Here is a 22,808-nt window from a genome sequence, read left to right on the forward strand (position 1 = left end):
ACTGCTCAATGACAGAAAAAAAATTTAACTCTTTACAGACAGCAGATTTCTAGAGAGCTTTAAATAATTCTACAGTTCAATAGGATCTTCCATTAGAGAATCTCACTACACTATTTAAATATTAATGCTTAGGTCTCCAGACACCATGCAGAGTTCTTAAACTCAGAAAGACATCTGAGAAAGGCATTTAAGTTTAATTTTTCTGGGTAACTGATTTATCATCAGACTTGGCATTGCAGCCTATTTATGTTAGCTGCTGAAATGATCAAATCTGACATCATTCCTTAATAAACACCATCCTGGCTGATAAAAATACCCAAACCATGAAACAAACCACAAATGCATCAAGTACCTTCCAACCACAGCAAAAGCTGCCAGCCTGCTTCGCAGCCCCAGCTCCAATAAAGGCTGTGCATGCACACCACCAGGCTATCAAACTGTCCTGTGCACAGATTTGCATGAAATCCTCCACTGATAACACATGTAGTGTTAACTGAATAGTTAAAAACCTCTCCAGAATGATGATGTTAGAGAAAGGGAAGCTAACCTTTGTGAAGTGACATTGGTGGTGCATGGGCAGTGTCTCAGCAGTGACCTGACACTGGCACAGGTCTCCTGGGAGATGCAGGAAGAGAAGTCTCACTTTGTTTGCTTGGTGACTTGTCAGGTCTGGCTGCCCACCCTCCATTGCAGCACCTTAGCCATTACCTGTGCTAATTATGTACTGCACAAAATGCACCAGGCTGATGCTATAATCACTGTCTGTCACTGAACTGACAGTTTTCATCAACAATGATCTCATTACTCTATTTACAGCCTGGCTAAAGCTCTGTTTTCTGCCCTGCTCCAACTGACTGACTGAGGCAATGCCCCATGGCAGACACTGTGATTGGGATTTTTTTCCAGTGTCAGCAATCACAAAGCCTAGAAACTCAGCCTCCTTTTTTCCCCATTTCTTTAGGTGTAAACAGAAAAACAACTGATAAGGAAATAACCTATTTTTTTTTTCAATGGCAGAATAACCTATTTTTTTTCCAATAGCAGAAAAACTATCCTGAGTATACTGAGAATACCTTAATCTACTTACAGCCATGCAAATTCAATCAAGTCAATTTCCCCAACAAATTCAGACAAAGAAAGAACAATTTAAAGATTTGTAAAGGAAAGGCTTTGTCTTCCTTATCATCAGTTACAGGGCTTACCTGAATTAACTTCTGTAACAATAAAAGAACCCCTTACAAAAGAAACATCCAGGCCCTCCCTTACACATCTGAACATTTGTTTCTTCATCTTGATTCAAGTGGCAGCCTCTGGATTTGTTAAATTGTTGATACCACAGGTCTCCCTCACTGCAGCTCTGCTCACCACCTGAGCACCCCCACCATGATCAATCCAGACTCTTACTTTGATAAGCTGAATGGATTCACATTCTCAATTAGTCCCTATGAATACAGTACCAGGCATTTGCAAAGCTTTTCTTTAGAGCCTGTGCAATTTTTAAAACATTCTTCTTAAACTGTGGGCACCAGAGCCTGACTGTGACCATGGCAGTCAAGAACCTCTCTCCTCCTACTCAATTTCCTCCTATTTCTACAGCCAGGAACACACCTTATCCTGTCATCATAGGGATCTCATAAAAGCCCCAAATCTTTTATGTTGTACCTGACTCCTGGAGGAGAATCCTCTCTTTTAGAAGGTTTGTCTCCTGGAAGGCCAAACCAGATATATTTGAGGGCAGTACCTGATATAAACTCTTACCTGACAGCAGAGGAAAGCTTACCAAGGCTTGCAATTATTTCTGTTCACGACACTTCATGAGTGCTAAGGCATCATGACGTGTCAGAACTGAAGATTAGCCATTTTCAAAGTGAGACATTATCTGCTTTTTAATAAAAACCACAGAATATGTATCAGATTAGTTTAAAAGGTGACTCTTGTGCATTCTGCTGCAAATTGAGATGTGCACGTGATGCATTTTACAAACTCCAGACTGTAGCATGCAGCTCTAACTGCAGCTGAGGCAAGAGTGAAATGTGATGTAACTTCTCATATGATCCTTTCTTCCAGTTTCACATGCCAGTATTTGTTAATCCTATAAAAGATAAGCTTTTGCTGCCCAGGTGATGCAAGGTGTGAAAACAAGAAGGGATTATTCTCTGTCCCTACCTAGAAATCTCTCTGTTGCCATTTGAACTAGAAAGTGAGGCTGCCTGAATAAAGCAGGAGGCCTTTGAAGGGCAGCCAGGGAGCTCAGTGCCATTTAGGGAAGCACTGCTCCCACCAGCAGGCAGCTCTCCCAGCCAGAGCCAGGCAAGGCCCAGAGCTCACTTAACCCTTTCACACCAGAAGGTACTTTGGAGACAGCACAGCTCCAAGTGAACCCACGGTGAGGAGAAGGTTTTGAATTAATTGCTGAGGGGTTGACTTTTCTATGGTTTTAAAAAGAAACATTCAAACTTAGGAACAGCACTAATACAGGCCAGAAGTGATGGAAGGGATCTCTTGAGACAGGCTCAGCTGGAGCAGGCTGTCCAGATCCTCTCCAGTTGGGCTGGAACTTGTGAATCTCTCCACAGACATATTCCAAAACTCCCCTAAGCAAGCTGTGCCAGTGTTGATGGTATTTTGCTGCACAGGATAAACATGGTACAGGCAGTTCTGGTGCAGCTAGACCTCAGCTGCCTGGATTCTGTCTGCCATGTCCCTGTCTTCCAAATACAGCAAGTGCAGATACAGATACATACCTCACTAAACTGAAAATAATTTCTTAGATCTATGAGCAATTCACCATAGAGATACAGATTTTAGCTTTCCTTCTTAGAGGAAGAATTTCTTGGTAGATGTTAGCATCACACTTGGACAGGATATTTTTCCTCCTTAGGCTTTATAAACAATACCTAATTAATGTTTTAATAGCAGGATGCAATAATAAGCCTGCCACTAATTCGCATTTAAGCAAAAAAAGGCAACACTTTCACTGAATGTCTAAGGAATGTGTGCACCTGAGGGTTTAAAGTTTAGTCCTTGATCCCTGAAACCTGTGTGGACATGCCAAACTCCCTGTACTCCTGAGCCATCTCTACACAATCACTTTACTCTCGGCCAAATGCTTAATGAATTGCTGGAATGTTCAAAAAACGTGTACTGGGATATCCTGGAATGTAAATAAATGAGAGATTTTGTTGTTCTAGAAAACCAGGCTGTAGGTATCCCTGAATTCACAGTACTGCCAATTAAAAATCAGGCTGATAATATTGATACTGTGCACTGGGAGATGCTGCTTTATCTTGCTCCCTTACCTCCCAGAGAAGCTCTGCATCCATGGGTCTCTTAATGAGTCAGGAATTCAGTAACCTTTGAGCAGCACCTTCGGGACATTTGCATCTCATGGGAAGGACCAAAAGTGAACTCTCTGACCAGGATAAGAACAGTCTCAGCCAACAAGAGATGGGTACAAATATTTTGGCAGTTATTGATGCTCTAAAATTAAAAGCCCTATCTTTTGATGAAGTTTAGAAAAACACTGAATTTTATTTATTTCTTCTAAAGAAATTAGGTAACTTGCTCTGTATTTTTAACGTCTTTGACAAAAATTCCTCCAAAGAGATAAAACAATGCTGATTTAAAAAATCATCTGAAATGTTCAGCACTAAGGGCAATTAAAAGACTGTTTTAAATCAAAGGAAAACAAACCTTTGAGTTTGTTGAATCTTCACCCTCTTGGTTATGAGCTCTGAATGAGACTATCTATCTTTATTTTCTGTCAATCAATATTAAACAGTCAGGCATTAAGAGCTACCCTTAGAAGATGTACTGAGCTGTTCAGAAGAGGCTCTCCACGCTCTGAAAGGTATCCAAAATGCGATCCATTTCCCATCCACTCACCTAAGTTGCTGTAGGTAGCACTGCAGGCACTCAGATCGGGCGAATTTGGGGCTTCTTCTTTCTCCTCCTGGCCCGGGGCGCCGCGGGCGGCTGAGGCTGGGATGACGGAGGCGCTGCCCCCATTGTCCTGCTTCACAAACACCGCCCTGGGGACACGCGGGGACAGCTCCTCCAGGGCCGGCTCCTCGGGCACCTGACTGAAACACACACAGCAGCGTCACCTGCACACCCGGCCTGGGCTCACCTGCCCCAGGGGGTGAACTGGGACACAAGGGGGTTCTTGCACCCTCCTTTTTTTAGAACAATGATCTACGGTTTTTATTTTCCCCAGCGAGAAGGAACAACTTGTGACTGCAATAGTAACATGTTAGTTACTATTATCATGGTTATAATAATATATATCATATAGTAGTTCATGCCTTTGATAGAAAAGCTACAATAAAATGTTTTACAGCTTGACTGCCATCAACATCCATACTCATAAATTCTGGGTAAAGTGAGAGGGACCCAGGACAGCAGCAGAGTTTAGGGTGCTTTTTTGCCAGTGCAAACAATTGTGCCTCGAACAAACATAATGAGGTATAGCAAGGGGGATTAAGTCCCAATAAATGCATAAAACTTCAATGATACATTTTCATATCCTGGTATGATTTTGGGAACTGACACTCTGGGAAACAGACCTCATTTAGGCCAGTAATCTCTTCCCCATATAAAATTCTCCACCATTAAAATCCATCTGCATTAGGCCAACTGCAGAAGGCACTGAAGACATTCCTCTGTGCCTGCTCTTAGCTGTGAAGTTTTAATCACACTGTGATGACTTATAGCACAGAACTCTGAAAATTGTGCATTTACTTGGGTTCCGTGGATATATTTATTGCAGTATAATTTGAAAATGATGCATTATATGCATGAAAAAAATGTCGAGATTTAATAAAACCCCACAATCATACTGAAAATATAACAGCAATTATCAATAATATGCCACAAAAACATGTCAGAGCAAAAATATTTCCATGCCTTTATGTTCTCTCACTTGCAGGAACAAATACTCATTACAGGCCAAATCTCAAGAGCATATGTGCTGTTTGCTAGCTCTCATTACTACAGCCTGATCAAATACAACAGGAGGAATTTGAACTACTTGTGACTTCCATTAGGGACAGGAGTAACACACTTCCATCAAAAAACAATCAGCACATCACGTATCTGTAGAGATACTTATTTTTTGTGGTAAGGATTTCAAATTTCCACAAAGAGTTAACATAAATGATAGGTATTTATCTATGGCAAAGCCAAACCCCTGAAAATCCTGGGACACAACCTCGTAGCAATCCCCAGTACAAAGATTCCAACATGCCAATGCTCTGCATGACAAGAGCCAGGACGGTGCAGTGAGCACATGCTGTTTCTGCTCAGACTCATGAATTTTAACTGCAGGCTGACACAAACCAAACTCATTAGAACTTGTTAGTAAAAGAGAAAAAATGGCGTCAGTTCAAAAAGATGTAATCTTCAATCAGCAAACCAGTTTTTGTTCCATTTTAGTACCATGCATAGGAATGGTGTGAAGAACATTCCATGTGCCATAAATATATCCACATTAAAGAGTTAACCTCAGAAATTTCAGAGTAAAGCAGACATAAAATTAAGGCAGAAACAAGGCTCTCAGGATAACTGAACTGAAGGCTTGTAGTTGCTGTAAATAATGTACATACCTGCATTCCTCAACAGGAATGTTTTCTTTAAGAAGAAATAGGTTCTAATAGCTTCACAGTTCTGTCATTGCCACAAACCAGGAATTATCACATCTCAAAGTAACTTTTTAGTATCAATTGGTGAGGTAAGAACATACTCATTCTCCAAACCAGACACATGCATGCACATACACTAAACCTAAGCTCAGAAGCATTTTGCCAAAGTAAACCAACAGCTAGAAAGGAAGAAAGAAAAAAAAATACCAACTCACCCACTGTACTCACTCACACAATTCCCCATTAAAGGAAATTCTTTCAGGGCCTTCTTGAGTCTTTTAATCATGTCTTGAAACTCTGGCGAGCCATTGATTCCACAGTGCTCTGGTGTGCTACAAGTTGTGCAAGCTGTGAGCGAGAGGGCTGAACTCTGCACAGAGTGATACACCTACTGCACCTTAGTGTTTACCTTCGGGGGCTGGGCCCTGCCAGGGCCCCGGGCAGCCAGCCCTGCCTCCTTAACTCCTGCCCTGCCTCCCTGCAGGGCCAGGGCACGGCTGCATCACTGCTCTGGAATGAGCCTATGGCCTCACTCATGCCCACTGCTCCGGGAAAAGCACAGCTCAGCTCTCACCGGCAGCTTCAGGAAGTGACACTAACCTATTGTTAAGAGGAAGAGAGTATCTCAAATCTGTATCCAGGGCCTCGAAAGAATACATTTTGAACCACAGCAAGTAGAGGTCAGGTCATGAAATCCATGGGGAAATGCTTCCCAGTATCTTAACGCTGAGAACAGAGAGATCAAGCTCATGTACACAGTGCAAATGTCAGCCCTTCAGTGGAGCTGGCAGGACACAGGAGGAGTGAAAGGGGGAACCATCCTCACTCAGGGAGCTCCAAGAACCACATCCCCAGCTGCTTCATGAACTAAACAGTTAAAATGACTGGTTTTTCGAGGAAAGAGGAGCAGCTGATAAACAGGCAGTTCTCTCAGATTAGAACCACTAAAACCTGATTTTGTGTAACTTTCTATCTGCTTACTGGTAACAAGCCATACTTAAAGCTATCTCCTTATTTGGGATATTTATAGATATTTTGCCAGGATGGATTCTTTGATGCCTTGCATAAGAGCACATATTTAGCATCTAGCACAGTGGGTGCAGCCTCCTCTGTCCAAGTGTTTTTCTCTCCCTTTTTTATTTCAACAACAAACTTCATAGAAATTAATTCTCTTAGAGAACTCTGCTCCTCGGGCACAAGTGGCTGAAGCTTAACAACTATTCAGTTAGTGGAGGAAGCAGCTCTCTGCATGCAGAGAATGTGTCTGTTTTCCTAAAAAGCTGAGATTATGTGAAGCAATAAAACTTGCCATTAAAATGACTGTCCTTCATACAACACCCCACTGAATTCATATAGCTGTCATTCACATGTACACAGGCTCAAAACCCTTTTAAAAGTGTTACTTTTCTGCAGGGACAAATGCCTCTCATTCCTTCAGGCTCTCCTCCTGCACAGTTTTTGGAGGAGAGCCAGAAGATGATGTGGTCTAACTCGCCTTGGTCTTTTGGGAACAGCAGGATGCAGAAAGCTGCCTGTGTAGGGTGTTAATTTTGGTGAGGACATTGGAATCACAGCTCTTGTGTGACCTGTGCTCTCCTCTATTCAGAGCACGCCTGCCCAATTAGGGTGATTAATAAACAGCAATGAATACGAGGGAGATAAAGAGGAAGGCCTGTAAGAAGTGATTGGGAGAGTGTATCCTGAATTAGGGTCAGATCCAGAGGTAAAGGTGAGGGAACACAGTTCTGTACAAGACAGCACATAAATCCCAGTGGCACAAATTAGTGACAGAAACAGAGAGAAGCTGATGTGGGCTTGGGGCCAGCACAGACTCTGATCTCCTCTCTGAGTGGACATCAACACAGCAGCCATCAATGGCAGCTGTACAGTTGGAGGGGACAAGGAAGAGGACTTTGCTTTGCACACACAAAAACCCAACTGTGTAATTTGTAGCTATATTAGTTTCAAAGAGAGCGCTTTGAGATGCCCTCAGGCCCTGCACTTTTAAGCTAATAAAGCAAACATAAAGCCTAAACTGACTGAATAATGCTTGAGGAGAAATGCAGAGGTTAATGGCTGGAGGGAGGTCAGAGGCCACCTTACCCAGGAGCTTCTCAGAACCCTGCCCACTTCACTGCTGCAGAGCACTGAGCAGGGCCAAGCAGTGCCCAGGTCTCAGGCACTGGGGATGCAGAAAACATTCCAGTGGCTCCTGCACTTCAGGCCCTCCTCACCACCACCAACACTCACTGAGAAGGAAAGTGAAACAAACTTCTCAAATGACAACCTGAAACTACTAAGCCATGAAGTTCATTCCTAATTCTGATTATTGAGAAGCTGGCTTAGTCCTGAAGCTTGAGAATGGTTTTTTATTTAGATCTTGTATAATGCGATGTTTGCACGGATAAAGGGAGAACACTTGGTAATCCAGTAAAGACATCCTGCTAAGCTCTTTAGTGTCACTGAAACTTCATGGTAATGAGTTTCACAGATTAACTGTGCATTATAAAGAAGATATTTTTCTTTATCCATTTTAGGTTCTCCGTCTTTCCATTTTACAGATGGTATTAGAGGAGTTAAGAACAATAACACATGATTTAACATTTCCTAATCTAAATTTATAAAATAATAAATGGTAAAGTCCCTTCTGCTTGGATCTTTAACAGTCCTTGGTGTTTACAAGTTCTCACATAAAATGTTACCAAACTTATTGCTTCATGTACAGGCAGAATTTCCAATTCTGTTAGAATTGGAAAATGTTCTAGAGAAAAACCTCACAAGTTTTTAATTGATGAAATGGTAGAAGCAAGCTAGTTAATACTTTTAAAAGCACTGCTAAGCACTGCTGAGTAAGGTAGATAAAGCTTGCTGACACCAAGATAAGAAAAGCCCTAAGATGGATTTGACAAGAAGGAAGAGCTGATCCACCTTAAATTTTCAGGGAGAATTTCTCCCATTTCAGTAGACTTGCTCAAGGAAGGAATTTCTTTTCATCTATAACATCCTTGAAAATGCTCATCATTTTATTTGGGCTGCACCTAAAAGGTTCTGGGTTCATGTGAGAACCTCACCCTAAGAGTGATAGCAGAAGCCCCCAAACAGGGAAGGACTTTGTTTTGAACAGAGCCCTACTGTGATTTCACAGATTTTCTTATCTTCCCAAGCAGTTTCTGAAGCAGCTGTGGAATCTGCAGGACTGGATCAGTGACAGTGGGAAAGTGGAATGTGGCAGTGGTGGTTATTCCTGCCTGTCTCTGGATGAAATCCTGATCTTAATGGCTACATTTTTGTAGAAGAGTGATTCCCCTTGTTTCCACTGAGTGATCTGGCACAACACTCATATTCCTCTATACAGAGCTCAGCTCTATCAGTTGTGAGATCAAACCCCTTTGCAAAAATTAACACAATCTTAGGAATTACATTGGTGAGCACAAATTTAGCCATGAAGAAATCCTTCCTCATCTGAACCAGAACAAAATTAATACCCAGACCTCACTACCTGAAGGAAGTATTTCAGGAAAAACAGAATTTTATCTTCACTTCATCCAAGACTGGCCCAAAGATCCCATAAAGGAAAGTTATGGCTGACTTGCAGCTGTGAAAGGGAACTCCTGAGTTTACCCTGTAACTGAAATGGAGGTGGCTGTGCCCAGCTCAGATTAGTTCAGCTCTGATGTGCTTTATGAAGACAGCCAAGGCAGCAGCAGGACTGGGCTGCACTTTGCTTTCAGGAAATGTCTCAATCTAACAAGTTGCTGCTGGGTATGAGTAGTGATGTCTCAATGAAGGAGAGAAGCCTTTACCTTGTGAAACTGCAATAGGAACACTCTGATCCATAAGATAACAAAGACTTTGAAGGATCTTTTTATTCAATTCAGCCTGTGATGAGTGGATTGCAGATGTGCTCTACCACCTTCATCAATTACAGTGACTCAGGCTAGAAATTCCATGGTATCTTTTGGTCAGTTTTGGATTCTGCACCTGAGAACAACTGCTGCTTCATGAACTAAAGGTGTTCTCATTCTAATTAATGAGGAAAATGACATGACTGCTGATTTTTAGCAAAAATTATCTATCTACAAATTTTCACTAAATTTAATATATCATTATTTGCTAGCTCCTTTTGAACCAGCATATGTGCATCCTGCCATCAAACAGAAACAGCCACACTGACAAACCAAAACTAAATTCCTCTGTATAACAGAGAGATCATTTTCAGTTTTCTGAAAAACTGATAGTTTTGCAAGTGCTGTTCAAAGGGAAAACTGACCTTTCTAGTGATAACTTGAAATACCTTCAGCTGTTTTGTAGTTGTGTTATCAATCTTCAGCAGCTCTGTAATCCATTGCAAAGTAAGGAAATAGCGGATCTTCATTAAATTTGCTTTCGAGACCCCCCAGTAATCTGACATTTTTAAAGCTTATCTTGTTTTCCAGGTCATCAGTTTGTTTTTTCAGAGAGCTTGCTGTTCTTGGCATTCTGAGTTAGGGAAGTGTCCTGTTCACTGATTGCTATCTTCAGGTCATCCATTCTCCTCTAAGCCTCTGCAGGCTTAACTGAACATTCTAAATATCTTTTTCATGCACATATTTTAGCCTGAATTACAGCTAACCTTGTACTAATACCTGGAGGGTTAACACAAAACAAGCAAAGCTTCTCATGGGTTATGCCTCCTGCTTCAGCAAAAATGGCATTTAGAAATCCTGACTCTCACCCACCAGGATATGAAAAACAAAAGCCAAACCCCTTAAACAACAATAAAACCCTTCAATTACGTGGCATTATAAGGTTTCACTTGGTCTCATTAACGACATTAAAAAGTATTAAAAACCCTAAATAACTCAAGGCACCAAGAATATAAGACCTGAAGCCTAAAGCTATCCACTGCCCAGTGCTCCCACAACTCAGCACCTCAGTGTATTTTCTTTGAAATTTGTAGAATCCAGGGAACAACAATACTGTCAGAAAGAAGAAATTCCAATTCTAACATTTGGGAAATTCCAGTTTTCACTGGGGAGAATTCTGAGATATGGTTTTAACCAACATCCTTGTGACTTGAAGAAAACTAAAGAGAGTAAACATGTTTTTTGGAATGAGTGGATGAGAGATCAGTGACCCACTGCCTCCAAAAGGAAGGGCAGGAGGAGAACAGGACACATCCCAACAGCACCATCTCCAGGGCAGGGCCATGATCCCTGCCAGGCTGCTCCTCTCACCACCCACAGAGGCAGCTGCTCCCTCCTGCCCATGCCCTGCACACCAGCCAGCTGATGTGGCTGAGCAGTGACTGCCAAGCCCCTTCTCACCTGGATCTCTGCCCTGGCCCACCAGAGCACAGGACCTGGGCACTGAGGGCTGGGAGCAAGGCAAGCTCCTGATGGCACTGGAACCAAAACCAACCTCACTCTCCCTAGCTTGCCCCAGAGATAGGAGAGAGAAACCAGGTTCTTGTGAAGGAACAAACCCCTGGAATCCTTTAACTTGCCCTCTAAGGGCAGCTACCTCTCACCAATTCATTTAGGGCAAATCTACAGACTGCACTATTCTGGCACTTGTCTTGTCTGGAGGAAGAAAACCAAGTGATTTTGCTTTAGGACAAGTGGCAGTCAGTTTATGGCAAGCTCTAACTATGCTCACACAGAGATTTCTATTAGGTTAAAACTGTTTTTAGCTAAAAACCACTGCAGTGTTCTTGTACAGAATACGAAGAAAGAAAACAAAAAAACCACTGTCACGATACATTTTCTGGAACTAACACTTCACAAAGTTTTTGATTTCCTCCTATTAGGTTGTTATAATGAAATAAATAATTCAAGTTTGAGGCTACTTTGGAATTGGTTGGTGTAATAACAGTGGAAGACAAATTTTAACACATCCACAGCTGTGGTCCAGCACTCAGGGAATTCTACTCTGCCCACATGACTGACTGCAACTGATGTGACCAGCTCTTGCTGGATCTAATACTGCCAGGGGACAAAGCACAGTCACTGCTGAAGGCCTTGCAAGACAGAGATAACACTATTTTGTAGGTACCCTAATTCAGTTACTGCCTTTTTACAAGGTTTATTTTGAGAGTGCTGCAGTGATGCTGCACTGTGGTTAATTAGCATCTGTTGATGCACGTGAGGTAAAGTTAGCACAACACCTTCCATGAGTCACAGGTCTTTTCATTTCTATTGTACTTCTCAACAGTTGCCTCCTGTTTCTGCTGAGAAATTCTCAAGTTTCCCATAACACAGAAACACTTTCTTAAAGCAGAAATTAAAGAGAATGGATCTGATCTAATGGAACATGACTATTGTGATACATGAGTGAGCCTGCAAGACAAACTCTAAATATCAGGTACTTCTTCTAGGAAATGTTTTACATCTTTTCTGGTATCTAACATAAGAGAATGCTTTTAAAATACTCTCTAAGTTACCTAAAATAAATATACTTTGAAAAAATTGCATTAATGTAATAAAACCCCTTAGTGTCTCCCTTTCCAGCATCATATACAGGACAGCTCACAACAGAGTAAGTGACTAAAACAGCTGAGTGGTACCTGGGGATTTTCTTGGGAGCCTGAGGTGGTGAGGAATGGCTGGCTGTGTTTTGTTCTGAGCTCTCTGGAGGCTTTTCCTGCGTTTCCCCCTTGTCCTTGGCCAGTGCCTCTGCGATGGCAGAGTCCAGCCCGGGCTGGGGCTCAGCCCGGGGCTCGGCCTGCGCCGGCTCACACCTGTACATGAACACAATGGACGGCTTCTCGCTCGACTCCGACTTGGCCTCGCTGAACCACTGGTGCCGCTGCACCGGGGGCGGGGGGAGCATGTGGATCACAGTTCCATCCAGACCCACCAGCTTCCCTTTCTCCCTGTCCTTCTCCTTCTCCTCCTCATCGTCAGCTTTCCGGCGGCGGAAGAAGCTCTTGAACGAAATCCAGCGCTTGGGTTTGGCGTCGGGGCGCCGCCCCTCCGAGTGCAGGATGGACTCGGCTTCTGTGGACCTGGTGGGGCTGTTGGGCTTGGCCCAGTTGCTGAAATGCCTTTGCAGCAGGTTACTGGCATGGTAGGGAGAGGAGGTGGAGCGTGGAGGGGGGAACGGCGGGGCCTGCTCTGCCTGGGGACTGGTGGCGCTCGGGGTGGCTCGCGCCGCCTTTGGAGAGGGAGTGGCAGCTGGCTGTGACAGCGGATCCTTCTGCATTTTAACGGCAGTGCTTTCCATCTTGGAGGACTCCACTTCAGGCTGCGATGTAAACAGAGATTTGGGTCGTACCAGGCTGTTTTTACTAGCATCTCCCTCGGGGGGTAAGGAATACAGTTCTTCTACGCTGCAGGACTTGGGAGCAGACTGAGGTGTCTCTGGAGGAGACTGTGGAGGCTGGATAGAAGCCACAATCTGTGAGAGCACCGTGCTCGCGTTCTCTCTGCCACTGCTGCTGCCGACAGAACCGTCCGGGGTCACGTCTGCTTTTGCTGTAGGCTCTTGCATTGCCTTTTGGGCTCTGGAGGGGGAGCTGTGCTCAGCGCTGTGACTCCTCTGTGGGGATATCTGGCTTTTACTGAGGCAGCTGTTGAACTCTTGGACCTTCTGAGCCACAGAGCCCAGCCTGCACTCAGAGCTACTGGCCACCCCCTTTGCTTGGGGCAAATCGGTGGATTTGCTGCCTATGGCTTCGGTGGCTTTACTTTCAGTTTCTATTTCTTCATAGGTATGGCTTATCACACTTGTAGTTTTATCTTTGACAGACAGCTCCCCAGTGGTCCCTAGAAAACTTTTATAGATTGCCAAGTTATCATAGGCATTTGGATTGATTACAATGGGAACTTTAATAGCATTTTTGGAGCTCCTTGCATAAGTGGGCTCATCATGAATGATAATAGGGAAAGGTGGCATGCCAGCATTGTTGTAACTGTTGAATTTTATCTCAGACAAATTGGGAGACTTAACTGGGATGGTTTTCGAAGAAATGTTCGTAGCTGTAGGTGAAGTAGGAGCTGACTTGTGGCTTGTCTTCCTGGGAGGAATGGATGGTCCTGAGCTGTTCCCAATCAGCTCCACCTTAGGTATCTTCTGCCTTGGACTAGTGCTAGAAGTCCACACTTCCTGGTATCTGATTGCGCTGGATTTTTTCAGATTAGCGTGTAGACGTACAGGTGATGCTGCAGAGGATGCAACAGGTGTGCCTGGGGTTACTGGTGAGCTTGGGTTAGATGATGCCTTTTTGGTTTCTGAGGTTTCAGTCTGGTTCTCTTTACATTCACTGGTCATGGCAGCTGATACATCCACTACGGTGTATGGCTTGCACACTGGCTGTTCCATGTTCACCACCCTGTAAGGTTTAGCTTGCTCCTCCACAGGCACCAAGTTAATAGTCACGGCTTGACCAGCAACATCTGAAGAACTTTTATTCTCCTGCGTGTCAGTCTGCACAGCAATTTTGCCATCCTTCTCCTCCAGGCGGAGCGCAAGGACTGCCTTGTGAGTTTCCTGACTTTTCAGAGCATTCCTGGGTGCTTTTGGCACATCCTTCACTTGCTGATTGTCACAAAGACTTTCATATTCTGGTTCAATCACTTTGAGGTCCTGAGGAGTGCTAGGAGATAACCCTCCATTACAGAGCTTCTGGGAAGAACTGCTGGTTGTCCCAGAACGAGATTCTTCTGTCAAAGAAGAATCAGGAGACGTAGAATCAGAAGATACCATGCTCTGCATGCTCTCTTGCCCATAAAGAATCACGGTCTCTTCCCCATAACCATTTAAAATTTCATCATAACTGTCATCATAATCCACGGCACAGATCCTCTGCAGAGACTTGTTCCGAAGGGGCACGGTATTCCATTTTTTGTCAACACAGAATGGAACAGGAGACAGGGTGTTAGCTCTGAAATTAGCAAAGCGAGGTTGGCCCCTCATGCGGATTTCCATTGCTAACAACTCTTCATCACTTTCATCCCAGCTCTCGTGCTCTTCCTGCATGCTGCCAAAAAACGTGTCATCCTCACTCTCATCTCCACTAGACAACTCTGGATAACAGAAACGTCCACCTTCATTACTTATGACTTCAGTGCTTCCACTCAGAATAACATGCTTACTCTGTGAGTCCTTCATTCCACCCACCATGCAGCTCGGAGGGATCTTCCTCTCTAAGGATCTTTTGTAACAATTATTTATCCTTCCCAAGAAGGTTTCTCTCGCGTTTGTTTCATTCCCGGTGAGCTGAGGTGTGGTATCCAAACCCGCAATCTCCTTCAGAACTTCTGTCAGCCCGTTATTATTATTGTTACTGGGTACCTTCCCCACGCCCTCGCTGCTGCCGTAAGGCCTGGGAACATGGCTGTAACCTTCAATCTCTTCCTCATTGTTATTGTTCAGTGGTTTTTTGCTCAGCACCGCCTTGTTGCGGTTCCAGCCCGGGGGCAGGGGTTTGTTCTCACACTGCTCCAGCGTGGCCAGCTCCCCGCAGAGCCCCTCTGCCACCATCATGGTGGGTTTCACTGCTATCGTCGGCTTCTTGGCCACGGGTGGGCGGAAGCTGCCGCTGCCCCTCCCCGGGCGCTGGCTGCTGCTCTGGGTGGCATTGGCTTTCAGGTTTGCATGGGACAGCGGCTTCTTTTCTGCCACCGGGGGTAACTGGTGCAAGCTCTTGGGCTTGAAGCAGTTCTTACACTCGCCGGGTTTCCAGACGTGCTCAGTGAAAGTGTTGCAAGCGGACATTTTCCCAGAGCCCTGCTGCTCAGTGCATGGCAGGAATCTCCTCCATGGGCTCCACTCTGCTCACCCAGCACCGACACTTCCCGGAGCAGTGATCATGCTGCAAGAACACCAAACACAGAGAGGATGAGAATGGGGCAAAATCTGCTTGATCGTTATATTTTTCACACCAGGGATAATGTGGAAGGAGCAAGCTGCCTTTTGCTGACGTCTTCATTTACAAAACTACATAACTGAGATGCAAAACCAAATTGCATCTATCATTCTTCTCATACATAAAGAATTAAAACTTTGGCAGCTAAGTCCTATGTTACTTAAAGCAGAGGGAGGGAAAAATGGCAATGACTGAGAATTTAGAGTAATTCTCTTGACTAGTTCAGGACCATTGACCTTTAATTCTGTCCAATAAAACAAATGCAGGAAGAGGATATAAACCCAAAGATTACCACACATTACGCTTTTACCGTAACAACTCAAACATGAGACAGAAGAGCAAGAGTATGTTTACTCTCCTAAATGCAATTGAGATAATTTGTTCTAGCTTTGAATGTGAACAAGCTCAGCTTAAGTGAGAAAATGTGTTCAAGCAATCCCAAACTCTGCCATTTTAGCAGTTTTTTCATCAGAGTCAAATGATAACTGGAGAGGTATTTTGGCTGAACAGACAGGCTGTTCTGATGTTCTGGAAAAGTCAGATAACAATGCAGTGGAAATATTTCTAGAAAGTCAGTTTTTTCTCCTTTTGCTTACCACAATGGCAATAAACCATTCTGATATCCTCAAAACAAAGCTAAGGATTTTTAGTCCCTGATTTGTTTCACATGTAGCTTTTCTACCTAACCCCTCCAGAAATAACAACTGAAGAAGAACTGAAAATCTCTTTCAAAGTGAATCTTTTTATTTCCTGAAACAACCAGCCTTAAGTAAAAATCAAACACGAATCTGCTGTGCTTTATAGTCACCAGAGTATCCAGGATTTGAGAGTTTCATGAATTAATGCCTGAAGATTTTAAGCCTTCTGAGCCAAATCTGCAAGTCTGTTCTCTTCGTCACTGTTGCATAACTCAAATGATCTCAGACATTTGACTGAGGGAAAGCATCTCTATGTCCACTGCTACTTCTGTAAATACAGGCACTGGGAATCAATAATGTGCTACCCTCAGAGGTCTTGGGGTGCCAATATCCTTGCTGCTCCCCCCCCGGGTACCCCAAGGGCAGTGCTGGCCCCCTGCAGGTCCCACTGCGGCTCCCAGAGAGCCCGTGCTGGGGGCAGCACCAGGGAGGCTGGGCTGGAGCTCTCAGGGCACCACTGCCTTTCATCAGCGTGGCAAACAACAGGACCACGGGGAGAGCTGACACCGGGAGGGGTTTGTCAGTCTCCTCACGTCCTGCTCTGTGTTTTGGCAAGGGCTGGCCCGTGCTGGCAAAGCAACAGAGCAATCCTGATCCAACAGCAGATGGGGCTGAAGCCTAACTCTATTAGTGCCTGCAGACACAGCCGTGCTACCAGGGCTATCACATTTCATATGCTGACTAAATATGTTTCCAGACAAAGCTTTTTGCCAAAAAGCCACTGCCAAAAGCTTTCTCTGTATGACCTAAGAGATAGAAACTCTGCCAGACTGAGATCTGCCCAAACTTTTTGACTTTATCTTACATATACAGAGTAAAATGCCTTTGTATGTTTCTTGATCTCTCTCAATTTTTATTGCTTCAACACCTTGCAAGGCCATATATTGTAAGCAGAAAAATTACATTAAGAAATAGTTCTCCTAGAACCAGAGAGAGAGCATGTACAAGAATTTTATACTCTGGTTAGCTCCTTCTTTTCATGTGTTTAACAAGCAGAAGGAGTAAAGTTACACTAATGGAAATCTAAACTAAATGCTTTCTTGAAAAATACATTTCTCCATCAGATAAAAGCTTTGAACAACCAATTTGAACAAAAGGGTTAGTGCTTGTGTGTGGGTTTTAAGATTTACCCGTGTGATCTTTTCCTCTGAAATTGCATAAGCCGCACTTGCTCTAGAATCCCATCACAAGGCAGGCAGCTTTAGGGTGTTCCAGGCATTTCCTGCCAGGAACAGGGGGCCCTGAGGAAGCTCTGCAGTGCCCACCTGCCTGGGGCTACATCCTGACGTGGTGACACCACTGCCCCTGTGTCACAACTGTCACTCTCCTTTGCCCTGACCCTGATGCTGGCACTTCCTCTAAGCCAGGGAAGGGTTACACTCAACCTGAGAATGGGAGCTACAGGAATCTCTGCAGAACCACAGTTCTCCAGAGAGAGTAACAGCCACAGCTCTGTGCTTCATCCCAGAACAGCCCCTGTGTGCTGGCAGTGCTGCCTGCAGCAGCTCACCTCAGCAATCACACACCTGGTGATCGTGGAAATGCAGCTGTGGAACCTGCACGCTGGACATACAAGCCATGTGCAGCTATCCCAGCTCTTTTGGTCTCCAGCAGCCAACAGAAGTGGTTTGAACACAGCCCTGACCCCCAGGATGATTTGTGACAGTCTGGAACAGAAGAGCCACTGACTCCCTGGTCTGTGAACCCCAGCTGGGTTTGCAACTGGCTCGGGCACAGCAGGACGAGCAGTTCCTGTCACAGCCCTGACACTGCCTGCAGCTGCAGCACAGAGGAAACAGCCACCTTCCAAGCAGAGGAAATGGATCTTAAGAAAACAACCCAAACAATTCCAACACTGTGCTACTTTTGTACTTTGAAATCAGAAGCACTCCTACGCTATTTCAAATTAAATCCACAGTGACCTTTATATCCTGAAGCAAGCATTTGCATTCTAAAAAAAAGTCAGTTTCTTCCTTGCTGGACAACTAAAAGCAATCTTCCTGCTGCTTTCCTCTCCTTTAAAAAGAATTACTTTTTCAACTGCAGATTCTCTATCATGTGTGGTAATTATGGTGAGAGTAATTAGGAGTGATAAGAGAAATGAAATCTTTCAGTAGGCTGCTGCTTCCGTGGCTGTCACCAGCTGCAGCTTGGCAGGGGGCAGCAGAGGCCATCGAAGGGACTGAAAATGCACACAAAGACAAAATCACCCTGACATTGCTCCTTGCTGGATTCCTACACTGCCTCCAAAACAAAGCAGGGCAAGGAGAGATCCAGGCAGTCACACCTCGGATCTCTCCAGCTGCAGGTGACCAGGTGTCTTCCCTACCTTCCCTGCTTCCACTGACACTCCATGTGCCTGCTAAGGAAGAGGAATGTGCACCCTGCAGAGCTCCTGGCTCTTCTGAAATGAGTAATTCAGATGACAAAACTTATTTGAAGACGCTCAATCCACGCAAAATCAAGGCAATGACAAGATGTTACTTACAAAACAGCATCAGACTTGCAAAGAAAGTATTAATAGCAAATATGTGACAGCAACAGTCTGCATTTCATCCCTGTACCTCCAAGTCTTTTATGTAAGTTGGTAAACAGAACTATTCCCAACTTATCCAGGGAACCACTGCAGTGCAGTGACGTTAAGGAACTAAAATTCTCCCAGTGAGTCAGTGTCAGGAGCAAGTACAGACAGACAACTTCTGCTCCCAACAGCAGATCGTGACACTTCATTCACTGAACGGTTGAGTCAGCACAGATTATTTATCAGCCTTAAAGGCCAAATCATTCTTTGTGTATGTGAGACTAATGCCCCTCATTCCAGCAGGTACACAGCTGTGCACAGGAGGGCTCAGCCCAGCCCTGCTGAGCTGGTATCAAGCAGTCAGGAAGGCAAAAGCATATTTCAGTTTTCAGGTCAGAGGGAGAAGATGACACATTTGGAGTTGCAGTGCAAAGATGAAGCAGGGATCAGCTGAGATACCCTTGTGTCAGGAAGCTTGCACAGCAATGCAGAAATGTCTCTGTGGAGCCTTTATTTGTTGACATCACCTTTGCTGAGTGCATGAAGATAGTAATAAACATGCATTTCAGGCATTTTGCCTTTGTTCTAGATAATTTCAGGCTGGCAGGTCTCCTTTGGATGCATGCTGGCTGAATCACAATGAAGGCCTTCTCCAGTAATACTTTATACTAAAATAATCCAATTAAAAAGAACTTAATTGGTGTGCAACATTCCCTACAATTTCAACATTTTAAAAATGAATAGTCTCTGTAAGTACCAGATGGTGACACGCACTAATTAATCAGGCCTGCTCAATGAAGAGCATATGAAAATGAGTGCACCTATTAGACATGTGCTGCAGAAATCTCTCCCCACTGAAAGGCTGGGACTTTCCTGAGCTGGGATCAGCACCCTCTGGTCCCCTCTGGGATCACCACAACCTGGCACACGTTTCCTTTGGTTTGTCCTCCTCCAGGGAAAATCCATTTGCCTTTAGTGCTGCTGGCCCTGACAATGGGGCTGCAATTTTTATGCTGCAGAAAAAACTGCATTGATCAGCCTTCTTGGGCACCAGTCCAGTCAGGGCTGCTGCACAGCCACAAACCTCTCCCCACTGCCAGACCTGTCCTCAGACTGAAAAACTCAGCAGTGGGAATTCAACCTGGGCTTCCTATATGGGAGTGCCCAAAGGCCACAAAACCACCACGGCTTTGTGGTTTGTCTGAAGCACTTAGAGGCATCTGGACAGTCACTGATCATCATCAACAACAGGGCAAGTCTCACACAGCAGGGAAAAAGGGATGGCTATTCTCTGCCAGGACTTGATTCCAGTTTCTTTTAAATTTTAATGCAATCATAAACATTTTAAAGACTTGTTTTAAAACCTGACCCTGGTGCAGGTCCTGCCTGGGGGGCAGTGGCAGTGGGAATGCTCCCAGGGAGTGTCCAGCACTTCCCCCACTCAGCCTGTGCCAGGAAAACCCAGGGAACTGAAGAATGCAAGAAGCACTATGGGCTGGCACTACTTTATTCCCAAAGTGAAGGATATTTGCTAAATAGCAGCTCACTGCAGTACCAACCCAGAGCTCTGACTCTGGCAGAGAGCACAGATGGACATTTCCATAAATGCTGGGCATTACCACTTTTGTTAAAAAAGAAGTTTTATCTTGCTGCAGATAGGGGTTTTTTTCCTGTTTTAATGTTTCCCACTGTATTTCCTCTCCTTTAAATAGAGCTCAAATGACATAAGTATTTCAAAATACTAAGTAAGTGAAGAAAAACCTTAAATTTGGGGTTTTTTTCCTCCCTAAAACTCACAAGGATAAAACCTGATAAAAATAACCAACGAACTGGAGAAAAAACCTGCCCAGGGCTAGACAATCTGTGATGCTTCAGAAGAAAACAGGCATTTCTTTGCAATTTACCTAACCCAAAGAGATAATGGCACAGAGCAAGGAAAAGGCAAGGAATATCCTCGGGTGTGCCCAGGTGCTCTGAATGGATTCTGCATCACCACACTGGAAAACACAGAGCTGTAACAAGGCCAAGCTCTGCCCTTTGGTGCTGGGGCCCAAGGGGCCAGCCAAGGCAGGTGTTGCAATAGGAACTCTTAGGTGTCCCAATAATAAGAATTCTTGACATTTGAAACTGGAGATTTTGGAAAAAGAAATCATCATTTAGCATTAATAAAATTTTAAATTTATTTGGTCCATTTAGACATATATAAATTCTTATAATGATGATCACTCAGACACAGCAGCACAGTATATTCTTTAGGAATACTTTTTTTTTTTAACATGGAAAATTAATTTTATTTTCTACTTTTAAAAAAATGAGGTAAGCCAAACTATAAATTGTTTGCTTTCTGAAAATGGCAGCACAACAATCTAAGATTTAGCAGCAAATTACGGGTGTACATATCAACTGACAGGAAAAAAGCACAATAATCATAATTTCAAAAAAGTATCCTCAATTCCAGTGCATTTTTCAGTTTCTCCCTACTTTATTTAAGGAAAACTATGAGAATTAAGCCCTTCACAGCATTTTAAAAGTGCACCTGTATGACTGTATCTTGACCAATCTAATCATCTTTGATTTACCCTTCCTGGGCTCACTTGAAATTCTGCCCTTTGATCTTTTTCCTTTTGTTTAAGCTCATGCAAACACTCGTGGAGAAGAATGAACTTTACCAAACCTCTCCAGAGGCTGCTCACAATAAACAAAAAAGCAATACCTGAGAAACATTTTAGTGCTCCTGTAGTCAGAGACCTGGGAAGAGTTGTGGTTATCCTTCTGTTGAGCACAGCTAGAGAAGGAAAACAGGGTGGATCAGCCCTGGATTGTGGAGTCCAGCAATTCTGCAACTTCTCTTTGCTTCAGCCTCTCTCCCTTGCACTCCTGCAAAGGCTCCAAAGATCTGAGTGCTGAACACCTGAGGCAGCAAAACCCACAAGTGCCAGCCCCCAAAACTCCCCAAAACCCCCATTTCAGTTTAGCAAATAACTTGTGGATAGCAAACTACAAAAGAGCGTTGGAAAGGATGGGGAAGAAGTGATAAACAGGAACCAAAGACCCAGGGAAGTGTCAGGGCAGGTAACTCAGGAGGGAGGGGCTGGCTCAGAGCCAGGGCAGGATCAGCTACAACACCAAGGCTGCAGCACAGTGGGCACCCTCCAGTGGTCCCAGTCTCCCCTGGGAGCCTCAGGAGTCATTAAATAAAGACTTGGAAGGATTAAATTTAAAAATAGCCCACCACGAGCCGTTATAAAAAAATGAGGTATTAAAAATAACCCATAAATTACAGCAACAGCACAGCAGGGCTGGACTGTGCAGAGCCAAGGACTGTGGAGAAATTCAGGAACCAGGTGGCTGAGCTGGGCAAAATTACAGTCCCTTATCAGAACCAGGCATCAGCACAGCACAGGGTGAAGGCACCTGCTCTTTATCATCACTTCTGGGAAGGAAACCTGCTCTTCCTACCAAACCACGAACCAATGGGCAAAAGAGAAACTGGCACAGTTTTATTTTAAGCTTTTAAGAAGTTCTCTCCAGTTCCTAATGGCAGGGCATGCAAATGGTGTCTCAGCAAAGGCCAGGCAAGCAGCAGATTACATGCTTTCTGTGTGAGAAAATCAATGGCATGATTTACTGAGTATTGCACTCAGTTCTATTTATGACATCTCAGGAAGAAATGCTGCATTAAAACAGCCACAAAAATATTTTAATATGGAAAGCTTTTCATCCCTTCAGTGAAACAAAAAGATTAGGATAGTTTAGTTCAGAATTGAGACAAATAAAATAATGTAATAGTATATTAAATGATCTGTCACATAAAGAAGAAAGACTGGGTGTTCCCACTTAGTTTCTATCTCAAAAAAAAAAAAAAAAAAAAAGGCAGTAAACCCAATGCAGCATATTTACATCTCCAAAAAGAAAATTATTCCACATAAAACACTTCCTGAAAGAAGCTGGCACTGAGATCAAGGGGTCAGTGGATTCAGAGGAACAAGCAGACATTTATACATGGGATGAGCCATGACAGTTGTACAAGGTGGGGTGAACCCAAAGCTCCCAATTTCAGAGTTTGAAAGCAGCTTTAACCCTTTCAGTGGAGAGGAGGATTT

At 44.0% G+C, this 22,808-nt stretch overlaps 1 protein-coding gene and 1 long non-coding RNA gene across 11 annotated transcripts in view; one reads left to right on the forward strand and one right to left on the reverse strand.

Moving 5' to 3' along the window:
* PEAK1 (pseudopodium enriched atypical kinase 1) overlaps positions 1 to 22,808 on the reverse strand; it is a 60,852-nt gene that overhangs the window by 18,949 nt on the left and 19,095 nt on the right. For 2 of the 5 annotated variants that reach the window (XM_030228223.2, XM_050978703.1), the window contains 3 exons: positions 12,184 to 15,432; positions 5,855 to 5,971; positions 3,886 to 4,082 (listed from right to left, as the gene is read on the reverse strand). In XM_030228223.2, coding sequence (XP_030084083.2) covers positions 3,886 to 4,082; positions 5,855 to 5,971; positions 12,184 to 15,335 — 3,466 coding nt within the window. In that variant the 5' untranslated portion in view covers positions 15,336 to 15,432. The other 3 variants (XM_050978704.1, XM_050978705.1, XM_050978706.1) reach the window with 3 other exon arrangements.
* LOC108963308 (uncharacterized) overlaps positions 1 to 22,808 on the forward strand; it is a 63,523-nt gene that overhangs the window by 1,148 nt on the left and 39,567 nt on the right. The window lies entirely within an intron of this gene.

Source organism: Serinus canaria, chromosome 10, assembly GCF_022539315.1.
Source record: "Serinus canaria isolate serCan28SL12 chromosome 10, serCan2020, whole genome shotgun sequence".
Classification (NCBI taxonomy): domain Eukaryota; kingdom Metazoa; phylum Chordata; class Aves; order Passeriformes; family Fringillidae; genus Serinus; species Serinus canaria.